A 24,110-nucleotide genomic window follows, 5' to 3' on the forward strand; every position below is an offset into this window, starting at 1 on the left:
TATAAATCGCTTATATAAAATCATCTGGTTAGTGTGTCTTAAATTCATAATGCGCACACACATAAGATGAGTGAACTCGGGAATGTTCCGCTTGGTTCAGGGGGGAACGACAGCGACGCCCACGGAAATGACAGCAGCGTGACCAGTTCCGTTGTTGTCGCTTACGTGGAGACAGGAAGTGTCTTCCCTTGGTTTCCGGATTCGAGTCTCGGTTGATGTTGTTGTGGATCTACGATGGCCCAGGACTCTGCGCTTTCTCTCCGGGTGTCGGAGATCAGCGACCCGGCGGTTCTCTTTCAGTGCTATAATACTGAGGAGATCCGCGGAATCGAACGTAAAGTCCGCGGGGAGATCGAGCAGAAGAGGGAGGAGCTGAGGCAGATGGTAGGCGAGCGGTACCGGGACCTTATCGACGCCGCCGACACGATCGGAGAGATGAAGCAGTGTTCGGAGAGCGTCGTGCAGTCCATCCAGGACATGCAGCAGTACTGTCACAGGCTGAAGCAGGGCAAAGCCAGCGTGGCCAGCTGCAGAGTGGAGGTGAGCCAAACACAACCCGTGCGTCAACGCATGCGCCTCAGTAGTACTTTACAACTTCATGAAAATCTATCGTAACCTCACCGACAAACGCGGCAGCGCAGACGTTAGTCGGATATTCCCAAATATGCGAAGATACATTTACTGAGCAGCAGTTTGTGAGGCTAGGGCATGCTCGGAGCTACTGAACACAGCTTCGTTTTACAAATAGTACTTAGTTCTTAGGTGTCACGTGGCTTTATTGTCATTCCAACCTGTGCAGTGGTTCAGTGAGCCGAGACAGCTCCAACACCTGGTGCTACACGCAACAGACAAGCAGCACAGCACTGCAGAGCAAAGCAGAGACAGCGCAACATCAGGCAGAACAGAACGATACAGACACACAACAGTGCAAACCTAACCTGTGTGTGTGTGTGTGTGTGTGTGTGTGTGTGTGTGTGTGTGTGTGTCAGTCCAGTCACTGAGCATTCAGGAGTCTGAGGACCTGGGGGAAGAAGCTATTCTGTAGTCTGGCAGTGAGGGCCTGTAGGCAGCAGGGTGAAGAGTGTGTGTGTGGGGTGTGTGTGGGGTCCTCCATGATGCTGGTGGCTTTGCAGGTGCAATAAGTGACTGTGATGGAGGGATGAGCGACTCCAATGATCTTCCCAGCTGTTCTCACTATCTGCTGTATTGCGATGCAGTGCAGTTACTATACAGACAGTGACGCAGCTGCTCAGGACGCTCTGGAGAAAAGGCTTTACTACAACAGATTTTAAATATTTAACATTGGAAACTGAATAACATTCATCAGAACAAAGTTAAACACTTGGTTCAAATGACGTCTAAACTGCGTCTGTTTCCTTCCAAAGCTTCTACTGGGTTAAGAGAACAGAACACTTTTACATGTGCACACACTGCTTTTACAGCAACTGTTTGAAGCTGATAACATTGTGATGGAGACGCGTCTGTGTGTCCTGTTGCAGAGCCAGACACAGTGGCAGGTAAAGTTCTACACCATGGCCTCCCAGATCAAGCTGCTTTTGGAGATCCCGGAGCGGATTTGGAGTGCCATGGAGGCGTCTCAGTACCTCCAAGCCACGCAGCTCTACCTGATGTGCTGCCACTTGCACCATCTGCTGCAGCTGGAGGCCACTACAGCAGGCCTCTACAGCTCCGTCCTTGTCCGATTTCCCATCCTAATCCGCCAGGTTGCCACCACTGAACACTTCAGGTTTGTGTCACAATTCCTGCTTAACGGAAACTTGAAATGTAAACTCCGTGGCTCGAAACTAAAATAGTCCACTTGTAGTAGACCCAGCTGAAACGTAAGCGTCTGCTTGCAGGGCAGCCATTCTGCTGGACAGCAGGTCTCTGCTGAGGGGCCGGGCAGTGTCGGACCAGGCCATTGCTGAAGCCTTAGTGTCCATCATGCTGCTTGAAGACAGCTCTCCTCGGCAGGCTCTGGCTGACTTCTTGTTGGCCCGGAAATCATCCATACATCAGCTGCTGAACCAACCGCAGCATGGTATTCTCTGTAGTTTCCTTCTGCTGTAAAGCGTGCTATGACAAATGTTTTATTTGATAAAGAAAAAGACTTTGAGACTTCTGTTAGTCCATAAACCTTTGCTTTTCTGCAGGTGCAGGGATCAAGTCCCAGGTGTGCAGCCTTGTGGAGCTGCTGGTCACTACTCTGTTTCAGGCCTATGCCATCTTCTACCTCCCCCCAGAGGGCAGCCCCAGGCCAGGGGATGAAGCTTTGAGCTGTGGCATGCTCTTCTCTGTCCTGGACAACGTCACATCTACGAGTCCTGCAGGTAAACAGCTGAGGCAGGACACGTCACGGGTCTTTGTGTTTAGGTTTCGACCCTTTTGAATAAGCTTTGCTTCAGAGCAAGAACTTTGTTGGCTTTAATCTCCTGGTTGAGCATGGCCATTGTGTGTATATGGATGTCTCCCTGTGCCTCACAGGAACAGCTGACTCTAAACTGCCTGTGCATGTAATGTAGATGACGTGCTGAATACAACTCTGTATGAATGTATTGTGCATGTAGTCTGAGCTGCTGTAAGTGTGCAGTAAGACTAGACGAGCACCGCGCCTGTCCACTCTGAAACCGTGTGTTCAGTCTGCAGTCTGAGCTCACTGAGCAGGAACTTTTCCTCAGCCTCAGAAACTAACAGCCCCCCTTTTTCCAATGTGCCCCATCGTTGTCCTCAGCTAAGGAGAGAAGGGTGTTGCAGGAAGATGTGAGTACAGGCAGCTGGTTAAAGTATCTGCCTGCATCCATCTCAGAGTTTCAACCTGTCCTTCGCACCCTGGCTCAGCCAATCCAGAGGGAGCACCTGCAAGACACTCTTCAACAGTGGATCGATACGTAAGAGCACCGAATATCTTCTTCATACCTGCTGTTTCCTTTCTTTCAGTTTCAGTGTTGTTTGCATTGAAAAATGTGCTAATAGTATTATTCCAGCTCTGCCTCTGTGCTGTCAGGAGTGAGAGCCGCTTGGCGATCAGGGAGCGATACAAACACTTTATCACCCCGAGTCTGAGTCTAGCCCACAGAAGCAGCAGCAGTAGTCCTCGGGGGGTAGCATACGTGATCCAGCACAGCCTTGCAGACTTCCTTAAAGCTGCCTCCCTGAGCAGCAGAGGGAGCCAACGCGCTGCATTTTATCCTTAAACATGTCCGGAGATGACTGTGGGTCATCCACCTGGGGAACAGTGACGGTCGAGCCAAAGGCTTAGACACGAGGAGCAGGAGAGTTGGAGTTTTTAACGTGGTTGGGGGGATGTCCTTCTCTTCAGTCTTCATAATACAGGATCGATCAGGTCGTGATACTGGGCATGTATCATTGTTATTATTATTGAAAAAGATATCTTGAGAACTGTGGATGTTTTGCTGGGTAAACTCATTAACCTGTTGCCACTTGTCAGTAAAACACAAACACATGCACGCGCTCACATGTGATGATGAGCAAACAGATCATCATCTCCTGTTTGTAAGAGAGCAGATGTTAAATAATCCAACGCTGACATCGGTGTGGCTGGTTTTGGACTGACCTTACCGACCTTGGCCAGGCTGTCTAGGACACTGGCCAGTTTTGTCTTTAATTTAGTTTAATTTAGTTTGGGGGATGACGAGTGGAAGACCAGATGAAGTTTGCTGGTTTGGAGTCGTCGACGTGAAAACTGGATGTATCTGTGACGGGCGTGATGACTGATGTCCAGGCAGCAGTGAAATACTAGTGAGGGTTTGGGCAGGTGGGCGCTCAGCAGCCGTGTAGGAGAGTTTGAGAACTGCTGACTTACACTGGATTCACTGTGTGCACCTCGTCTGTTGTGGGACACAATGAAGACCAGTGTCTGTGGTCCAATCATGTCTTATACTGCAGGACAACAAAGAGGAACAAATGAAGCTTGAGCTAGAAGTGCATGAAGTTCAGACCAAATACAGTACAAACAACACAAAGATGAGGGAGCAGCTGTGAGCACGAGAGCGTGAAGCTCAGCAGAGCAGACCGTCTCACTCCCACCGTCCTGTCATACGTGCTCACGACTCGCAAATCTGTTTATTTACCACTTCTTCTTATTGTTATCATTATTATTCAGGTGGTACTTTTTCCCGTCATGGTTTTTTCCTCCTGTGCTAGACTGTTTGCAAAGGTCACCTTGATGATGTGTGCAGGTGTTTCATAAGAGTTACTGCTAAAGTGCTACAAAGGCTACAGTGCCAATATAATTTCCACTGTCTCCAAATGTCGTTGTTTCCTAGCTGTAAGGAGGACATCTGCCATGGTGTTGGTAGCCTTTTGGTCTACGTCAAGAGCCTGAAGGGGCTGGCAGCCATCAGAGATGCTGTTTGGGACCTTCTGTCAGCAGACTCCATCAGTCAGCACTGGAACACCGTCTGTCAGCGTCTGCTGGAGCACCCCCTAACTCTCTGGGAGGACATATTGCAGCAGCTCTTCCTCCAGCGGCTGCAGGTTGCTGTTCTTCTATCTTCAAGCAGCTTTATAGGTTCATTTTCAGGGCCCACTTAGTCTGTGTACTTTCTAATGATGGGGGATAAACATGTATTTATTGTAGCATTTTTATTGTTTCTTTCGACTCTTCAAGGTCATCACTAAAGAAGAAACTGAAGCCATCTCAGTGCTATCTATCCAGCTCCTTACATCAGCTGTCAGGGATCTGCAGAGCCAGAGCGTCCATTCATCTTCAGGTACCCACAGCAGCCATGGGGCCCAGTATGAGGTAGATGTCTCCTCCTTCTTGTGGTTGGAGTCTCCAGGGGACCTGCTGAATGACGCAGGCTGGTTCAGTGTGAGCCAGCGGGGCCAGCAGCAGCATAGGAGTGGCCTGGCCATGAAGACTCAGGCCCTCACACCCTGTGTCCAGAACTTCTGCTCTTCCATTGATGCAAAGCTGAAAGCCAGACTGGATGATCTCCAGCACTACCTTCCCTCCCAGGATGTGGGTAGGTCCACTGGGAGTGTTTGTTTTCATATTTCCTTGTATTTCAGCTGATAGATTTATTTGGTGTATTTATTCCAAACTGCAGATCCTGATTTAATGTAATATTGAGAAAGACCAGTGAAAAGTTCAGGCTTTTATCTGTGTTGAAGTTTTATCTTTTGGAACCAACTCTAGATTTTTTTCATTTCTCATGGAATAACAGGAAGTGACATCTCCTGACCATGAAACTGGGTGATGTCAATTATCCAATTCCTTTTGAACGTCTGAAACTGAAGTACTTGGAAGGACTGATGTAGTACATTTGTCTGCACTTCAGTCACATCTTCTTTGAACTCAAATCTAATGCAGTGCTGAAAATCACAGAAACGTTTGGAGCTAAATCTGAGGGTTTTATACTCTTTGGATTGTATAAATATATAAATGGCCACTATTGGACCATTGAAATATTAAAAATACTGACAGTTGTTAATGTGTCGTGCTTTGCAGGCTCTGACTCCATTTTAGCCACTGTCCCTTCCTCTGGATCTGCTGATAAGCCATCATCATCCTCATTTAATCGCTTCATCGACTCCTCAGCAGTGGAGGAGGCGCTGCGTGACGGCTGTTTGGCCTGTGTTCACCACATTCTGTCCTTCATCCGATCACAGCTGGCTGCAGTCTCGCCAGACTCCAGGCCCATCTGCCTCAGTTCAGTTCTATTCATGGCCAGGCTGTGCCAGTCTATGGGCAAACTGTGCCCCAACCTGAAGCATTGCATCCTGGGAAAGCAGTGTGGTTTTGACAGCACAGCCAAAGGGACCCCCAGGCAAGGCAAGAAGTTGGGCAAAGCCACGGCCACTGCAGAGGTCAGGCCTTCCCAGGACAAGTGGGAGGCGCTGAAGGATGAGCTTCTTGGCTGCAGTATGGAGGCCTACCGCATCTGGAGCGCCGCTCTTTCTAAAGTCAGACACGGTCACAACTGTACATGTAAATTTGACATGTGGGTTAATGTCTGTTTATGGTGAGGTTTGTAGAAATCTGATACAGAGAGCAGTAGAATCACAGCTTGGTTCTTTATGCAAACAACAGGGATGATCATCTTTGTAGCTTCTGCAGCAAGTTGAGTATTTGAGTCAGCAGGTCACGTAGCATTCAGCAGAGCAGCAGTAAGCTTGGCTCTAATATCCATCTGTGGTTAAACTGGTATAATCATTGGTTTATAAAGGTTGAGTGGAAGTGTATTATCTAACTGAACTGTTGAGAACATGGGTGGAGGGAGACTGACTAACCATCAGGCACATTCAGAGACTAAACCAGTGATCATGTTACTGTTGGCTGTAGAAACCTGTCTGTTTGCTAATGTTTTAGCTTTAACAGTTTCAACAGACAGTATGTGTAAGGGGTCAAAAATCTACAGCCATGACTTGTTATTTGATTCCTCTGGTATTGTCTGAAGACCTGCTCGGCTCTCATGTGTTGCAGGGGCTGTTGGAGAAGTTTGGCACGGTGCTTCATGCTGAGTCTGCAGGCACCATCTTAGCTACAGCAACTAACTGGGAGGATCTGGAAATCCAGGAGGAGACTGAGTCTGGAAGCAGTGTTACATCCAAAATCCGTCTTCCAGTACAGGTCAGAAGGACATCTGATACAAACTGGAAGCACCGAGTCCAGAATCCATCCCGAGGTCTGATGGCAACCTTTTGTTTCTGGTGTCTTCTGTAGCCAACGTGGTTTGTGCAGTCCCTGCTGTTCCAGCTATGTGTGGAAATAAACAGGGTGGGAGGCCACGCCCTTCCTCGCTCCACCCTCCAGGAACTCCTGCAGACCTGTTTGACTGAAGTCCTGCACCATTACCACAGCCTGACACAACAGACCAGCAGCACGGTAACTGCCCTACTGGGACCTGTCTGGTAGATGGTTGGATTATTCCTCGACTTGTAGAGACCTGATGATTTTCTGTGTTTTCTGAGAAAAGCCTAAGAATAATCTTCATGATGATCACAGACGAGCAGAGCATCGTGGCTCTGTCGAAGGAAAAGAAGGGAGTCATCATAACAGGACACAGCATATGGCTATGTACTACAGCCAGAAATATTGAATGAGAGACTAATGAAAAGCTAAGTACACACATTCTGTACTTAAGTAGAAGTACAGATACTAGTGTTCAAAAATACTCCAGTAAAAACTGAAGTACTGATTCTACTTCTTTACTTGATTAAAAGTGAAAAGTACAGGCTCTGAAATGTGCTCACAGTAAGAAAGAAAAAGGTTTTCTATTTTTGTACAGAGCTGACTGAACCCTGTGCTGCATCAGTTCAATAACAGTGTAATAAAAATAGATTGGAAAACAAACTTTTAGTCAAAAGTTAAATTGTAATAAATGTACTCAGCTTGGTTAAGTAGAGCATGAGTGGGGAAAAGGACAATTAAATGTAAGCTCTGTTTTCTGGTACCTACGCTGAGAGGGTGACTTTCCCCCAAATCAGGGAAATGAGTAGGAAAGGGCTTAAAGTGGGATCAGCACATGGAGGAAGCCTGAGATTACCCTCGATGACTCAGCGTGGGCAAAGAGAGCTCACACAGGTTTCTGCTCTGGGCTCTATTTTCTTAGTGGTCAGGCTGATCTGAGGTTTACGGCTCTTTGTAGATTTACAGAAGCAGCTGTTTCATCAGCTGTATACTGCTCATGCTGTCTTTATACTAGATGGTATAAAGTTGGAGTGAATTCAGTGAGTGGATCTCAGCATCATGAGCTTAACTTCTAAATCATCTCTGTTTAACTCTGACCGTGATCATCAGTCACACACTGTTCTTTACTTTAAATCCATCAATCCAAACTAACCTGTTTATCCTGCTTTGAACTGCAGAGTACTTTCATGCAATCCCACAGTCAGTGTACTTTAGTTTGTTTTGCAGCATGAACATGAATAAACTGTCACGTGTACAGACTGATATCTGATTAACAACGTGAGGAGTTTCATGGCTCTGCTTGTGTTCATGCTTTGTCAGACATGAACACGAGCATCAAAGGATTTAAGAGGTTTGGAGTAAAAATAACACATTCTGGGGTCCACCTGACACTGCAATGCAAACTGTATTGATATTTTGAACATACCATTGTCAATACAAAAAAAGGCAGTAGGAAGTTTTACCACAGAAAGAAACTAGTGCTGTCAGCATTACCGGGTTAACGTGTCATAACCGGCAAATCCCCGTTAACGAGTTGACGCAGATTAGTCCGGGTTACTTGGCGTTAACGCCGCGTTAATGCCGTATTAACGCGTTAATGCACTAAAAGAAACCTTATTTGAATTGAAGAGATCAGAGGTCCAACGTGATATTAGAATCAATCCCTATAGGCCTGTTCACCAGTCAGGCATAACACATGACCACTGACAGGTGAAGTGAATATCACTGACCATCTCTTCATCATGGCGTCTTTTACTGGGTGTGATATGTTAGGGAGCAAGTCAATGTTTGGTCCTCAAAGTTGGTGTTTTAGCAGGAAAATGGGCAGACATAGAGTCCAGATAGTGATGGCTAGATAACTGAGTCAGAGCATCCTGTGGGGGGTTCCAGTCTGCAGTGGTCAGAACAATAGTGAACTAGTGACAGGGCCAAGGCTCACTGATGCACATGGAGAGCATGGTCTGATCAAACAGACAAGCTCTGTAGCTCACATTGCCAAAAGTGTAATGCTTGTTCTGATAGGGGCTGCAGATCTGTCAGGGTGCCCATGCTGACCCATCCACTGCCGAACTGGACCACGGAGCAGTGGAGGAAGATAGCCTGGTCTGATAAATCGTGTTTTCTCTTACATGACGTGGCTGGTCGGGTGTTTGCGTGGCAAGCTTGCAGATGCAGTATAATCCTTTAGGTAATGTTCTGCTGCGTGCTGCCATCCATGTGGATGTTCTTTTGACACGTGCCACCTACCAGTTGTTGCAGACCATGTTTCATGGTGTATACCATGATTGCTGTGGCCTCTTTCAGGAGGAAAATGCAACATCCCACAAAGCAGGAATGGTTTGAGGAAAACAATATAACTTTGAAGTGTTGACTGGACCTCCAGATTCCTTAGATGTCAGTCCCGTCCAGCCTATGTGAGAGAGAATCTGTTGGTAACATCTTGGTTCCAAAGCACACCTTCAGGGCTCTACTGGAGCACAAGGCAGCAAAAAAAGAAACAACACAATATTAGGCAGGTGGTCATAAGGTTATGACTGATTAGTGTAGTTTGTCAATGCAACTGTCAAAACGGTGGCAGTAAGAAAGTGATCTGATGGCAAAGGAGCACAGAAACATAAGGGCGTGGTTAGCACTTTAAATGTATTCTCTTTGGTTCTGCCTCCCTTCTCCTTCAGGATGCTGTATTCCCCATGACTCAGAACAGAGCCCTGCAGTTCCTGTTTGACCTTCGTTACCTGAGCGCTACACTGGGGAGCAGACTGGAAGAACTGAAGAACTCCCGACCACAGCAAGACCCAAGGTATCAATTCACATCCATAATATTTGTCATGGCTGTTTGTGCATAGTCTGCAAACACCCGAGGAAGCTTGGAAGCTGTAATACTGTGTAGTGCAGCACGCGTCAGAGGTGCTCACAGGTTCATATGGTTGTGTCCACAATCAGGGACTGAATCCTTCGAAGTCAGTGGCTGTTAAAATTGGTAGGTCTAGCCTATGACATACTACTGCTGTTGCCTAGTAACTGTGACAGTGGCAGCTACAGACATGATGAACAGCGTGTTAAACTCTTTATTTTGAAATAGAGAAAATTGTTCTTCTGTATTACTTTTTCCAGAGAAAATTGAAATGTTTCATTGGTGTGTTATGTATCCTAGGCTGAGCCATGGGCTGAGTCCCTTTAGACAACACTAAAGTTAACTTTAAACTTTAGTTAGTAAACAAGTTTGCTAATGTAGCTCATCTGATGACCAGCTGGGTGTAAGTGTTGATTGCCCAGGACTTGTTTTTCCCATTCAGCTGACTTTTCAGGACTTGCCAGACCCCCTGCAGGTATTCTGTGGTAGTGCAATCCCCTCAGTTCTGTCTACCAATATGATCTGGCTGAGGGGGTTCAGGCCTGTGCAGAACAGCAGTGGGGACAGAGCATCTCCTTGGTAAATCCCACAGTTGATAGTGTCTTGTACTGTTGGTTTGAGGTTGGACTCTTGTGTTGTTCGCCACATCCCCATCAAATTCCGGATGAAGGCTCTTGGGGTCCTGTTGATCTGGCACAGAGCTAGATATTCCAGGATATTTCAGGATCCATATGTGAGCGTATCTGGGTGTGGCTCATCCACTGGTAGCTGGTTCATTTGTGCTGCCAGATGGTATCACTACTTCTGTCGGCATTTTCTCCTTTTATTGTGTATCCTGTGTATCCTATGTGGAAGAAAGCAATGAAGGAAACACTTAAGCTCTGTCCTTAGTATTTGCAGAACTGGAACAGCGTTTCTATGGCCACCACACTGATACTTCCGGATCATGCCTCTCTAAGCCTTCCTAAGGAAAAAAAAAACTATTGAAATGCACACATCCTTTTTGACCTCACTGTAACGTAATCAGCCTTCAAATGCAGCCCCCTGACTTTGGACACAGCCCCCTGACTTGGGGGCTGACATGGCACATAGTGTGGAAGAACAGTGTGTCCTCTTTACTGTTGGAGTCAAAAAAGTCCAAAAAGTAGTGCATTACTGTTGATTTCTCATGTGTTAGTTTAATCACATTATTCTTCCTAAATGTAATCATTAAAGCACAGTTTCTGGTCACTTGTTTAAGTTAGAACTGATTGTAATCATAATCATTTGTGTATCTCCACGTTGAGCAGACAGAAACAATTGTGTACCTGTGCACAGTAAATGCCTGACTTCTAATGGGAGAAGATTAAAAAAGCAGCAGTGCACAGCTTTTGAGGAGTGGACACAGCCACTCTGTCCACTCTGTGACAGCAAACTGAAAACTGGACCTAGGTCTAACGCAAAGAACAGCTGATTGGTCTAACAGAGCTGATTGTCTCCAACGAGCTGTAAGGGCAACATGCTAATGCAAATCTAGAAACGCCATCTATCAATATATTGGCATAGCAGCAGACCCGCAGATATGGTGCTCTGGTTTCACCCTACAGTCATGTGCTGTATGAATATATCAGTAAAGCACTTTGTAATGTGAAGCCTTCAGTGGTCAGTAAGATTAGAAAGAGTCCATTTCCATTTATCGACAGTGGAGTGTGAAATAACTGCAAACATTGTGCTGTATGTCTTACAGATTCCATGAAACCTGTGATTGGCTGGAGAGCTTCATTGACCCCTTTGACCTGGACGTGTTTACGCCTCACCTGAACGCCAGCCTCAACCGCCTGTCTCAAAGGACCTTGGTACTTCCAGCTATGCTTAAATGAGTCAAAGATAACAATGCTATCTTTGTAACAGTCGATTCACTTGGACAACACGTTTCATAGGGAGCATATACATTAAAAGACTCACCTTCTCATTTAATGGTTTTTCTACTATTTCCATTCTAGATTCTCACTGAAGGCATCAAAACTATGAATGAACACATATGAAATTATTTATTTAACAAAAAAGTGTGAAATGACTCAGATTCTTCCAAACAGCCCCCTTTGCTTTGATTCCTGCTTTGCTCACTCTGGGCGTTCTCTCCATGAGCTTCATGAGGTCGTCTCCTGAAATGGTTTCCAACAATCTTGAAGGAGTTCCCAGAGATGCTGAGTGTTTGAGTATTTCACTCTGCGCTCCATCTCATCCCAAACCATCTCCATTGGGTTTAGGTCAGGTGACTGTGGACGCCAGCAGGATTTCTGAGAGTAATGACTTTGGGACACATTCAAAGTTTTAGCAATGTTCTGGACTGACGGAGTTTCAGTTCGTAAAATAATGATGGACTGTTGTTTTCTAACAGTTGTCTTCAAAGGTTGATTCTGTTGATCTGGAAGTAGCGTTTTCTGACTGCAGGTTGACTGCAGCTGACCTCCCAGCCCATTGTTCCTTCACTGGGCTGGTTTCAGTCATTATGCAAATGTACTGTTTATAAGATCGGGGAAACCTGCAGTCAGCTGAGACTGAAGAAGTCACTTGGATGAGTGACGAAATGTTTCTCCCACTGAAAACTTCCAGATCAACAGAATCAATCTTTGGAGATTTACTTACCTGGATGATTGAGCATGCATCAAGAGGTTTAACAGGTGTCAAATAGGGCTGTCAGCTGTGTACAAACCTGACTTCTGCACAACACAACTGATGGTCCCAACACCATTAAGAAGGCAAGAAACTCCACAGATGAACCCTGACAGACACACCTGTGAGGTGAAATATGTCAGGTGACTACATCATGAAGCTCACTGAGGGCAGGCCGAGGGTTTGCAGCTCTCAACAAAGGGAGGAATCTAAAATATAAAACATTTTTCTATTTATTTATCTTTTTTTCTTTGTTACATGATTCCCTATATGCTTCTTCATATATTTGATGTCTTCAGTTTGTATCTACAATGGCAAACCGTTAAATGAGAAGGCGTGTCCACACTTTCACTGGTAGTGTATACAAAGACAGACACTTAGCCTGAGTCACTGCAAGTGCACAAGTGCATGGAAGACTCTGCAAAGGAACCAAGTGGCACATGAACACATCCATCGTCACATCCAAACAGTTACAATGATCACATAGCTTTTACAGCTAGCCCTTTGAATGTTCCTTCGTGCCATCAGGTGAATTAAAACATTTGCTTCCCCAGTCCAGACAGATCAAAACATGAGGCAACAGCCAGTGATTGTCTTTAAGAAACACATGGCAAGTATCATATAGACCTGTAGTCAGTGATGCCCTGCCTCTTTTAGAGTGTGTCACACCACTATGAAGAAGACTTATTGTTAATTTTGACTTCTTACATTAACAGTAAGTCACAGATGTTTGATTTGTAGAACATAGAGCAGAGCTCAAAACGTGGTGCTTTAGGCTTGAGCAGCAAAGCTGTCAGCAGTCCTCACAGTCTTCAGGCTCAGTTAATGTTGTCTCGCTGTGGAAAGTTCCCAGCAGTCGTCTGTCGTCCTGCTCTGTCAGGTCACTGCCCTAAAGGAGTGTTTTAGCTGGTGTCATATCTCCTGATGTACTTCTGAAGATTATTGTCCAAAGTCAGTAAACATGTCTTCTGTGTTGTATTTGCTGTCTGAATGGATCCTTTGAGCTAACTCATCTAATGCGGTCCTGTTTCTGTCCTTGTTAGCATGTTTTAAGTTTAGAAGGAGTCTTTTTGTTTTTCTTCCAGGTCCTGCTGGGGCTCCTGACAGGCTCAGAGAAGCAGTTTGCTTTGCGAAGCAGCAGTTTGAACTCCCAGGATCCTTACAACATACTGCCGCTAGCCAGCAGCCAGATCAGGTCAGAATTTAGTTACTAATAGTTACTAAATGAAAAAGAATAGAATAGAATTCAACTTTATTGTCATTGCACATGTCACAAGTACAAGGCAACAAAATGCAGTTTGCATCCATCCAGAAGTGCTTTAGCCGTGACATAGATATATTACAGAAATGGGTCTGTTATAGGTATGAGGGTACAAAATATAGGTCTATTATGGTTATGTTACAATGTACACGGTATGAAGGTATGTTATGAATATGCTATAACTATAAGTATGTACAAGCTATGAACAGAATATAAATATGAAAGCTATACAGAAATATGAACTATGCAAGTTATAAACAGTTGTAAGCAGTTGTAGAATTAAAATTATCGTATTGTACAGAATGATTGTTTATACAGTAATCGCTAATCGGTAAGTCAAATCTGATGGTATAGTTTCACTTTCATCACTTTAATGATCAATAAGATGGGATCGTCACATGACATGGGCGACACGGAGAGAATAAACATGGCCGAAGGCTCTGTTTAAGCTGTGTCGAGCAGAGGCCAGGGCAGCCTGATCCTCAGCTATTGATGCTGCATATCAGGACATGGAAGCTCTCTGGTGAAGAAAGAGCCTGAGCCAGTGCGTGAGGTTGAGCAATACCAGTTAGATTTCATTGTGCTCACCTTAATGCATGGCTTAGGCTCTGGAACCAGTCTCCTGTAGAGGAGTTGGAATCTGTTCCAGTTTGCTGCCTGTACATTTGGGTTTTTACCTGTGGACAGGAAGGCTGCTTCCCTGCCTCCAGGTTGGGGAATGGGTCCTAACCGTTGTTTGTGTTTGTGCGGTTAATAATTCAGTTCAGAATACTTAGCCTTAGGGTTAGCCTTCTTGAATGCACTGGATGGAGTGCTGGAGGGTGCTACGTCTGGTGTCTCCATCGTCCCACTACAAGACCTCAATGAACATGTGGGCAATGACAGTCAGGGGTGTGACTGGGAGGAGTGGCCTGCCTGATCTGAAGCCAAGTGGTCATCAATTGTTCCACACTGAACACCATGTTCAAGAATAAAGATGTCCGTCAGTGCATGTGGCACCAACGCACATTAGGCTACAGTTCAGAGATCTGTTTTTCAATTCAATTCAGTTCAGTTTTATTTATATAGCACCAAATCACAACAACAGTCGCCTCAAGACGCTTTATATTGTACAGTAGATCGTACAATAATAGATACAGAGGAAAACACAACAATCATATGACCCCCTATGAACAAGCACTTTGGCGACAGCGGGAAGGAAAAACTCCCTTTTAACAGGAAGAAACCTCCGGCAGAACCAGGCTCAGGGAGGGGCGGGGCCATCTGCTGTGATTGGTTGGGGTGAGAGAATGAAGACAGGATAAAGACATGCTGTGGAAGAGAGACAGAGATTAATAACAGATATGATTCGATGCAGAGAGGTCTATTAACACATAGTGAGTGAGAAAGGTGACTGGAAGGAAAAACTCAATGCATCATGGGAATCCCGGCAGCCTCACGTCTATTGCAGCATAACTAAGGGAGGATTCAGGGTCACCTGGTCCAGCCCTAACTATATGCTTTAGCAAAAGGAAAGTTTTAAGCCTAATCTTGAAAGTAGAGATAGTGTCTGTCTCCGAATCCAAACTGGAAGCTGGTTCCACAGAAGAGGGCCTGAAAACTGAAGGCTCTGCCTCCCATTCTACTTTTAAATACTCTAGGAACAACAAGTAGGCCTGCAGTGTGAGAGCGAAGTGCTCTAATAGGGTGATATGGTACTACAAGGTCATTAAGATAAGATGGGGCCTGATTATTTAAGACCTTGTATGTGAGGAGCAGGATTTTGAATTCTGGATTTAACAGGAAGCCAATGAAGGGAAGCCAAAACAGGAGAAATCTGCTCTCTCTTTCTAGTCCCTGTCAGGACTCTTGCTGCAGCATTTTGGATCAGCTGAAGGCTTTTCAGGAGTTTTAGGACATCCTGATAATAATGAATTACAGTAGTCCAGCCTGGAAGTAATAAATGCATGAACTAGTTTTTCAGCATCACTCTGAGACAGGATATTTCTAATTTTAGAGATGTTGCACAAATGGAAGAAAGCAGTCTTACATATTTGTTTAATATGTGCGTTGAAGGACATGTCCTGGTCAAAAATGACTCAAGGTTCCTCACAGCATTACTGGAGGCCAAGGTAATGCCATCCAGAGTAAGAATCTGCTTAGATACCATATTTCTAAGATTTTCAGGGCCGAGTACAATAACCTCAGTTTGATCTGAATTAAGAAGCAGAAAGTTCATAATTTTTATGGACAGGATTTCTAGGCGCAGCCAAGTGGCGGAGGGCTTTCACTTCGGTGGCCTCAGAATCTCGTCTCTGCTTTTTGCGGATGATGTGGTTCTGATGGCTTCATCAGGTGGGGGCCTCCAGCTCGCACTGGAACAGTTCGCAGCCGAGTGTGAAGCAGCGGGAATGAGGATCAGCACCTCCAAATCTGAGGCCATGGTTCTCAGCCGGAAAAGGGTGGAATGCCCACTCCCGGTCGGGGATGAGTTCCTGCCCCAAGTGGAGGAGTTTAAGTATCTCGGGTCTTGTTCGCGAGTGATGGGAGAAGGAGCCGGAGATCGACAGACGGATTGGTGCTGCGGCTGCAGTGATGCGGACGCTGCACCGGTCCGTCGTGGTGAAGAGGGAGCTGAGTGTAAAAGCGAAGCTCTCAATTTACCGGTCGATCTACGTCCCGACCTCACCTATGGCCACGAGCTGTGGGTAGTGACCGAAAAAGAACGAGATCGCGGATACAAGCGGCAGAAATGAGCTTCCTCCGAAGGGTGGCTGGCCTCTCCCTTAGAGATAGGGTGAGAGGTTCGGCCATCCGGGAGGGGCTCAGAGTAGAGCCGCTGCTCCTCCACATCGAAAGGAGCCAGTTGAGGTGGTTCGGGCATCTGACAAGGATGCCTCCTGGGTGAGGTGTTCGGGCATGTCCCACGGGAGGAGGCCCAGGGCAGACCCAGGACGCGCTGGAGAGATTTATATCTCGGCTGGCCTGGGAACGCCTTTGGTGTTCCCCGGATGAGCTGGAGGAGGTGGCTGGGGAGAGGGAGGTCTGGGCTTCTCTGCTTAGGCTGCTGCCCCCGCGACCCGACTTCGGATAAAGCGGATGAGGATGGATGGATGGATGGAAGTTAGCGGCCATCCAGGTCTTTATGTCTTTAAGACATTCCTGCAGTTTAACTAATTGGTGTGTGTTACCTGGCTTCATGGATAGATAGAGCTGCGTGTCATCTGCATAGCAGTGAAAATTTATGCTATGTCTTATAATGATGCTGCCTAAGGGAAGCATGTATAATGTAAATAGAATTGGTCCTAGCACTGAACCCTGTGGAACACCATAATTGACCTTAGTGTGTGAAGAGGACTCTCCATTTACATGTACAAACTGGAGTCTATTAGATAGATATGATACAAACCACTGCAGTGCAGTACCTGTAATACCTACAGCATGTTCTAATCGCTCTAATAGGATATTATGGTCAACAGTATCGAACGCAGCACTGAGGTCTAGCAGGACAAGCACAGAGATGAGTCCACTGTCAGAGGCCATAAGAAGAAAAATGTGATGCTGGTGACCAACGTACCACTGCACTGTTCAACTGGCCAAACTGGAAATACTCTGTTTGTGTATCTGACAGGTTCGGGCTGCTGCCTCTCAGCGTCTCAAATGTGCAGAAATCCAAGGCAGCTTCCAGAAGCTCTGAAGCTCCTCAGCAGCTGGTGGTGAGTTCAGAGTCTGTCAGAGTTGTTGTTTGGGACATTTCCCCTCTGTGGTGTTATTTACTGGCAGCCACACGATGACTTTATGTCTCTGTTTTACTGTGCTTATCTAAATGTCCTGAGTCACACCCTTTGCCTTCCCAGCATTTCTAAGTTCAAGCAAACCAGTGTGTTCATCACTGTGTGTGTTTGGATGCTGCTGGTGAACAGCCACGTTACAACAGAGTGCTGCCACCAACAACCTAAAGTACTCTACAGTATCTATGTAAACTTAAAATACAAGCGCTACATGTGATATAACACCTAGTTTGTTAAATAGAGTGAAACATCACACAAGACATTTTTACCACTGAGCTGTGAAAGAGTGAAGGGATGATGTCATCACTGCGCCCGCTGTGGGCAGCATGGACACCCAAGTTTGTCAAAGCTGAGAATGAGATGACTCAGGATTTTCATACTATAGCTGCATTTATTTAAAATCTTGGACAAATTTGAATTTCAGTAACTTCCCTCTCAAGATCAAGGTTAGAGGTCAAAAACGACATAGAAGTCACTGAGGATCAGCCCCCACAGGAGCGCCCACGATCCCATTTCCATTACTGTTTTTAAATCCAGGCTGGAGGCCAACCAAATACACTGGAGCAATGATTGTTTTGAATGGAGGAGTACATATTATTCAAATTTGGGACCTAATGATTGTACTGATGTACAACAACCTGAGATGCACCAAAAATGGACCTACAACATGTAAAAATGTAAAAGTTCTAGTAGACGTGTCTTATGGTGGGCTTCAAAGGGTTAATACCATAGGTGCATGTAGTAAAAGTCTCAGTGAGCGTGACTTCAAGGTCAAAGGCAGAGGTCAAAGGCAGAGGTCAAGGTTTCTGAAGATCTCGTGGACACGATAACTCCAGAATCAGACAAAAATTTGATTATCTATATTAAATATGATATCTATATCATCTTTAACATTTCCAGCGTTGGAATCATTCATGGCCAGGAATAATTCCAGGGCTGGACTCTCTTCCGTTCTCCTCATTCATAAAGTTGCTTCGTGGTAAAACGTTAGGAGCTTTCTGATGGCAGCCGTTCTCTGACTCTGCTGAAGGTCTGAGCGGAGTCAGGCTCCTGTTTCAGAGCAGCTCTTTTGCCAGGTGCTTGTCTTCAGATGTCCCATGACCTGTTTGTCCTTCCTCCTCCAGGCTCCTCAGTCCTTCACAGCAGGCAGTGATGACAGCTTCCGGCCAGGCAGCCTTTTCAGGCAGCTCGCTGATCAGGATGAAGACACAGCAGCGACTTCTTTATTTAAGCTTAACTGGCTCTCTGGGATGGGCAAATAATTCTCAGCTGGCTGCTTTGTTACAGTGACATGTACAGTAAATACTCCCTTTATGTGTTGACAAAATGCCTCCTGTGTGATGTGTAAATGTTGTGTAAGCACTGACGTGTGTTGAGCAGCGATACTTTAGTTTGAATGTGTGCATACACAAGCAGCATCGTTCAGGCACTCTGTGTTCCTGAAAGGAAACTGTATGTGACAGGGTGGATGCTTCCTCTGTAGTGCTTTTCTACTCTGAACACGACTCGCCTCATTCACACTTTCATTATGCTCCTTCTACCAAAGTGCTTTTAACATTTACACTCATACTCTGATGGATGCATCAGAGAGCAGCTTAGGCTGTGGCTGGTTGCTGGGGGGTAGGCTGAAACATGTTTAACACACTGTGGTTTGTGACATATAGACTGATGCAGTCAGCTTCTATCACAGGATGTCTCCAAACTACTGTGAGTACTGTGCAGATGTGAACATGCTGACACGGTGAATGAAGCGTCATCCCTGCAAACACTCCAGCTGATCAGCTGATACATTCTATACTGGGTTCTTCATTTTCTTTGGCTGTTAATATGTCAGGTTTTATTTTATGTATTTATTAAGTTCAGATAGAGATGTATGGCTGCCATGATGGCAGAAAGCAGGTTGACTTTATTATTATTGCCTCAGAGTAATCACCAGTGTGACACATCACTGTGGTGATTAGTGCAGTCACCTCACATCAGAGAGGTTGTGGCTTCGAGTCTGTGCTTGTATGGACTCTGAACATATGTTAATCATGAGTTCTTATTGGTTGTTGGGTATGTAAGTATTGTAATGCTAAATGTGACTTGTGGTTAAATGTTGCTGGTCTCTCGCCAAAATAAACTCAGCCAACCCTTCATCTCTGTGTCACTGACGGTGAAATTAATATTGAGGTTTTTGATTGACTAGTTTCTAGTTTGCAAAGCTGCTGGATGATGTTGGGACCATACTGTAAAAGTAGCACATGTAGCAAAACCCTCAGACACGTCTGTGTGTATCGGAGGAACAGCTGAGTGCAGATACTTGGTGCTGTGCTGTAACTGATGCTGAGGTGCTTGGTATCAAAGAAAGTGTCACCAACACCGGCCCCCACAGTTCCCTCAGTTTAGTTAATAGTTTTTTCATCAATCCTTTTCACAGTTATAAGATGGATCTGTGCTGCTCACCTTTGGCTGGATAACAAGGAGGGGGCTGAACACACTGCAGGCTGTGATTCAGTGCATCTGCAGGGTATTCACAGCACTTCACTCATGTTTGCAGCCTTATTTCAAATACATTAACTGTACACTCAGTACCTCGTAATGATGAAGTGAAAAAAATTGTTGTATGAAACAGAGATGGACCGATCCGATATTACGTATCGGTATCGGTCCGATACTGGCGTAAATTACTGGATCGGATATCAGAGGGAAATAAAAAATGTAATCCGATCCATTAAATATCAAAAAAGCAGCTCACAAAACTTGCAACACAGCGTAACTCGGCTCATAACCGTAGCACGTTGCAGCAGTATGCGTCATGTGATAGAGCAGCTGTGTGTATTTGTAGCCTCGCTACCAATCCAGCATTTCATCTCCGAGGAAGTTATCCCAGAGAGAAGTAAAGCAAGTGTGTAAGTTCATCTCTGAATGTTTGTAAAGCATTCCCACGTTAAGCTTAACAACCGATATATGGAGCGACTGCCTCTCTCTCTCTCCCTCTCCTGCTGCTACTTCAATCATGGAACTGATCAATGATCAGCTGATCGGCTTTTCTGTCGCGAGTCCGTCTCTCTTCTTTGTTTTTGGCCCACTTTGCACCAGAAAGAGGAAACCAGCGGCTGAACAACAGCAGCACGTTTAAGCTTGATAAGCTGTTGTTAGAATTTATTTAATATTACTTTCTACACCAGGATCCTTTTCACGTAGCTGACGGCTGGTAACTGTGCAGGGGCGGATCTAGCAAAGTGTAGCCAGGGGGCCGATAGGGCATGAACAGGGAAAAGGGGCACAAAGACATACTTTTCTTTCTTATTCTCATTTAAAATGTCTCGCTTTTAATAAATAATTATCTGAATCTTACACCCAAAGTTTTAATCTGATGTAAAATGTATAGAAGTCCATTACTGTATATAGTAACTGTTAAGTCTAATATACCCTAGTAAGCTATAGTACTTTTTCCTTTGGGAAGATACCATCTGTGCAGTCTGCAATTCTGTAGAAGAAAGATGTTGAATCTATTTAATTATTCTTGAAAATAATTTATTTCTGTGCATTTTTTCACCCTGCATCAAATTAAAGTTGATTACATCGATTAAGCATCATCAGGTGGAGGGTGGGGGTGGTTCCCTTTTTTTTTTTGTTGGGAATTTGCAACCCTATTAGTTAGGTTGCTTAATATTTCTGCTAAGTACTCTTTAAAATACCAGAATAGGGAGGATGGAGCAGGTTTAAGTTTATTAGATTGATCAGTGTTGCTGAACTATGAAATATTTTGGGTGCAGTGTATTTTTACATACAGGTATAACAGAATAGCTTTAGTGTTGTTGTTTATTTAAACTTGAGTATGAACTTATACAAAATGCAGCAAGATATTAAAAAACAGTTTTATTGATTAAAAACACACTATATCGGATTCATATCGGTATCGGCAGATATCCAAATTTATGATATCGGTATCGGTATCGGACATAAAAAAGTGGTATCGTGCCATCTCTAGTATGAAATAAAAAGAACAGTGAGTAGTATTTGAGTATTCATAGCCTTTACCGTGACACGAGCTCAGGTGTGTTGGTCAGGGCTGGTGCTACGGGAGTGCTAGCTGCCACAGATGATACCTGTCTGATTGTTCTGTCCCTGTTTCAGTGGTGTGCTGGGACGTGGCAGGAGATGCTGACAGGAGTGTGTGTAACACACAGCTGGTTGAGCCTCAGCAGCTAGCTGTGTGTTACACACACTCCTGTCTAAGATCTCATAGACCACTCCATGGAGTCTAAGGAGCTGTCTGCAGGCCGCAGAGGAAGGATTGTTTCGAGGGACATATCTGGGGAAGGGTCCAGAAAATGTTCTGCAGCATTGAAGCACATTGACCACAGTTTCCACTATCATTCCTAAATGGGAGCGCCAGGACTCTTCCCAGAGCTGAACCAATCTGGACAACTGAAGGTCCTTAGTTAGTGAGCTGACCCAACTGAAGCAAGAAGGCAGCCAAAGTGTGGTCTGATGAAGCTAATGTTGAACCTGTGGCCTGAAAGCCAAAGCTCACGTCTGCAGTAAACAGGCAGCACTCAGCACCTGACCAGTACCATCACTGCAGTGAGTGTGGTGGGGGCAGTATCGGGCTGCGGGGATGTTTTGACAGCAGGAACTGGGAGACTAGTCAGTGTATGGTGACCTGCTCCAGAGGGCTCTGCTCAGACTGTGGCAAAGGTTCATGTTGGCAGTTGAGTTTACCTTGATTCACAACAGGGATGCTGCAGAGTGTGACCTCCCTCCCCGCTGTGATAGACCTCAGAGACCAGCTAAATGCACTGCTTCCAAAGGTTGCAAGAGGGCATGCAAAACCCAAGGTGATGAAGCTGGGGGTGGGGGTGTGACCTTGTTACTAGTTCTGAAAAGCTAAAATTAGTGCAGCAAGTACACTCTGGACACCAGGAAGGGCGGTGCTTGGCAAAAGTAGTTCATCCTGGCTTCTAACAGAGTTTCAGCATAACTGCTTAAGCGTGCCCTGGTGTGGCTGACAGCATGGCAGGTCGATAACTTCAAACTTATTTTTCTGGTCCTCCTGTTATTCAGTGCATACCTGCTGTTTACTGTCACACTGTGGGTTCTGCTAACCACGGATTCTATCACCTTTTGGAGCTTTGGTTTAAAAAGATGCTGAAAGTGTTGATTGATAGAAAGTGTTTCTCAGGTTGGCAACTTATCATGAAAATACTTGTTGACGACAGCTGTGTACTTCTTAAGCATAAACAGAACTGGGACACATTTAGAGCCTTTTCTTACCTAAAATTCAAACATGAATACACATTTAGCACACATCACTTCTTTGTACTTCATCTCGCTCACACTCACACTCATCCACCCACAGATGGCTCAGGATTATCGCTGCAGCATACAGAGCATTGGATGGTCGCTCTCCACACTTCTCATCTAAACTATTTGTATCTCATGTAAGACTGAGGACTAAGAAGGACAGAATCTTTCAGTCTTTGGCTCCAAGGCTTTAAAACAGTTCACACTTAAGCTCTGTGGAGTCTTTAAAAACAGTTAAAAACCTTTAAATCAGCAGATTAAACCATTTTCCTTCTGTTTGAACATGGTTCTCTTTGGTATTTATTGTGCTTTAATTGTTGTAAATAAATGTTACTTACTTATAAACTTACCCAGTGATACAACCTACTGTAGCCTCTGAGCCACAGATGCCTACAGTGCTGAGAGACGACGAGGTTTAAGCTCCTCCTCCAGACACCATGTTAAATGATCACCAACGTGTTTTTGCACAGCTCTGTTAAAATAAACTCTTTTTGATTTGAATACAAACACAGTATTTATGCCAATATTGATGTATCCTTGATATATCAGTAGGGACTGATTATGTTGGCTGATTAAAAGAAGAATAGTGAAAGGAAAAAAAATCAGCCGTGACATTCAAAGTCTTCGACATGTTGAGCTTATTTATTCTCTTTTATTTATTTGTATTTTGGGGACATGGTCCACACTTGGTTGCTACACAGATACTCTTTCATTGACATGCACTGAAATGCTATTTTGCATGACTGTGACACATTTAATCTAATAAGACCAAAACAAAACCCTGTAATGACAGCAGTGCATATGTGCAGCTACAGTTCTATATTCACAACAGTAGGAGTGTTATTAACAAACTGTGTTAGCACAATATACATGAAAGATGATCCGCTGACTAGTAGAAACTGGAGGAACAGCTTTAAATACATCAGAAAATGTGATATGTAAATGATTGTTTGTCAAACTATAACTTGACAGTCTTTAGGAGTATTTCACTCAAACAAGCAAATGAAATGTAATCTGTGCACAGACAGAAGAAAAGCTTTTGATGGCTCAGCCCACGTTTCTCCAGATCTTGGCCCTGAAAGCCAATAAAGTTTTTCCTTACAGTTTAAATTAACTCACAGTTACTAAAACGGGAGACCATCAATAAGTAAAGTGACACCTTTTATGTATCCAGCTACAAAGAGGACTGCTTTGAACCAAACTGCGTGCATACAAACACACCTGCACTATATTTTTCTACTTCTTCCTGTCGATCTTGCTCATCATGGCCTTGACATCCACTGGAGCGGAGGCAGCGGCAACCTTGGCTTTTTCCTCCTCTTCTTGCTGCCAGAGGATGATGGGGTGGATGCCCGGGCTCCGGTTCAGAGCATTTTGCTCCAGATTGGCAGGACTTGGGTGGAAATACAAACATTAATGACAAAAAAAAGCCTCTTTCACCAGAGTAAAGTTGTGAAACACACATTGCTTATCAATTGTAGAATCTTATGCTCTTTACTTGTCCTGTCCCTGGTTTGGGTTCAAATGGACCTGTTTCACCTCTATAGGCACAAGAGGAGGACATGCTTAGCTAGCAACTGGTGACACACAACGCAGAAAACAATATTTGAATGTGATGCCAAT

General features: G+C 44.9%; 2 protein-coding genes across 2 annotated transcripts in view; one reads left to right on the forward strand and one right to left on the reverse strand.

The window, feature by feature from the left end:
* Nucleotides 1–85: 85 nt before the first annotated feature.
* Nucleotides 86–19,333, forward strand: cog1 (component of oligomeric golgi complex 1). Its single transcript, XM_031755785.2, has 15 exons — nt 86–540; nt 1,500–1,747; nt 1,860–2,041; nt 2,154–2,330; nt 2,732–2,888; nt 4,287–4,497; nt 4,631–4,988; nt 5,474–5,928; nt 6,449–6,595; nt 6,689–6,850; nt 9,331–9,455; nt 11,236–11,344; nt 13,250–13,359; nt 17,036–17,120; nt 18,320–19,333. Exons 1-15 carry the CDS (start codon nt 235–237, stop codon nt 18,455–18,457), a joined length of 2,970 nt encoding a protein of 989 aa, XP_031611645.2. The 5' UTR covers nt 86–234; the 3' UTR covers nt 18,458–19,333.
* Nucleotides 19,334–21,133: 1,800 nt separating this feature from the next.
* Nucleotides 21,134–24,110, reverse strand: part of rgs9a (regulator of G protein signaling 9a) — a 112,751-nt gene continuing 109,774 nt past the window's right edge. Inside the window, exon 17 of the mRNA XM_031755809.2 lies at nt 21,134–23,880. Within this exon, the coding sequence (XP_031611669.2) occupies nt 23,724–23,880 (157 nt within the window). The 3' untranslated portion in view covers nt 21,134–23,723. The remainder of the gene's footprint in view (nt 23,881–24,110) is intronic.

The sequence above is a fragment of the Oreochromis aureus genome, linkage group 4, assembly GCF_013358895.1.
Source record: "Oreochromis aureus strain Israel breed Guangdong linkage group 4, ZZ_aureus, whole genome shotgun sequence".
In the NCBI taxonomy this organism is placed as follows: domain Eukaryota; kingdom Metazoa; phylum Chordata; class Actinopteri; order Cichliformes; family Cichlidae; genus Oreochromis; species Oreochromis aureus.

What these genes read in the sequence shown, in the direction of transcription:
- cog1 (XM_031755785.2), top strand. Translation starts at nt 235, where the DNA reads ATGGCCCAGGACTCTGCGCTTTCTCTCCGGGTGTCGGAGATCAGCGAC. An exon ending in GGAGCGCCGCTCTTTCTAAA is followed by an intron (nt 5,929 to 6,448) that starts GTCAGACACGGT and finishes CATGTGTTGCAG; the next exon opens with GGGCTGTTGGAGAAGTTTGG. An exon ending in AAATCCGTCTTCCAGTACAG is followed by an intron (nt 6,596 to 6,688) that starts GTCAGAAGGACA and finishes TGTCTTCTGTAG; the next exon opens with CCAACGTGGTTTGTGCAGTC.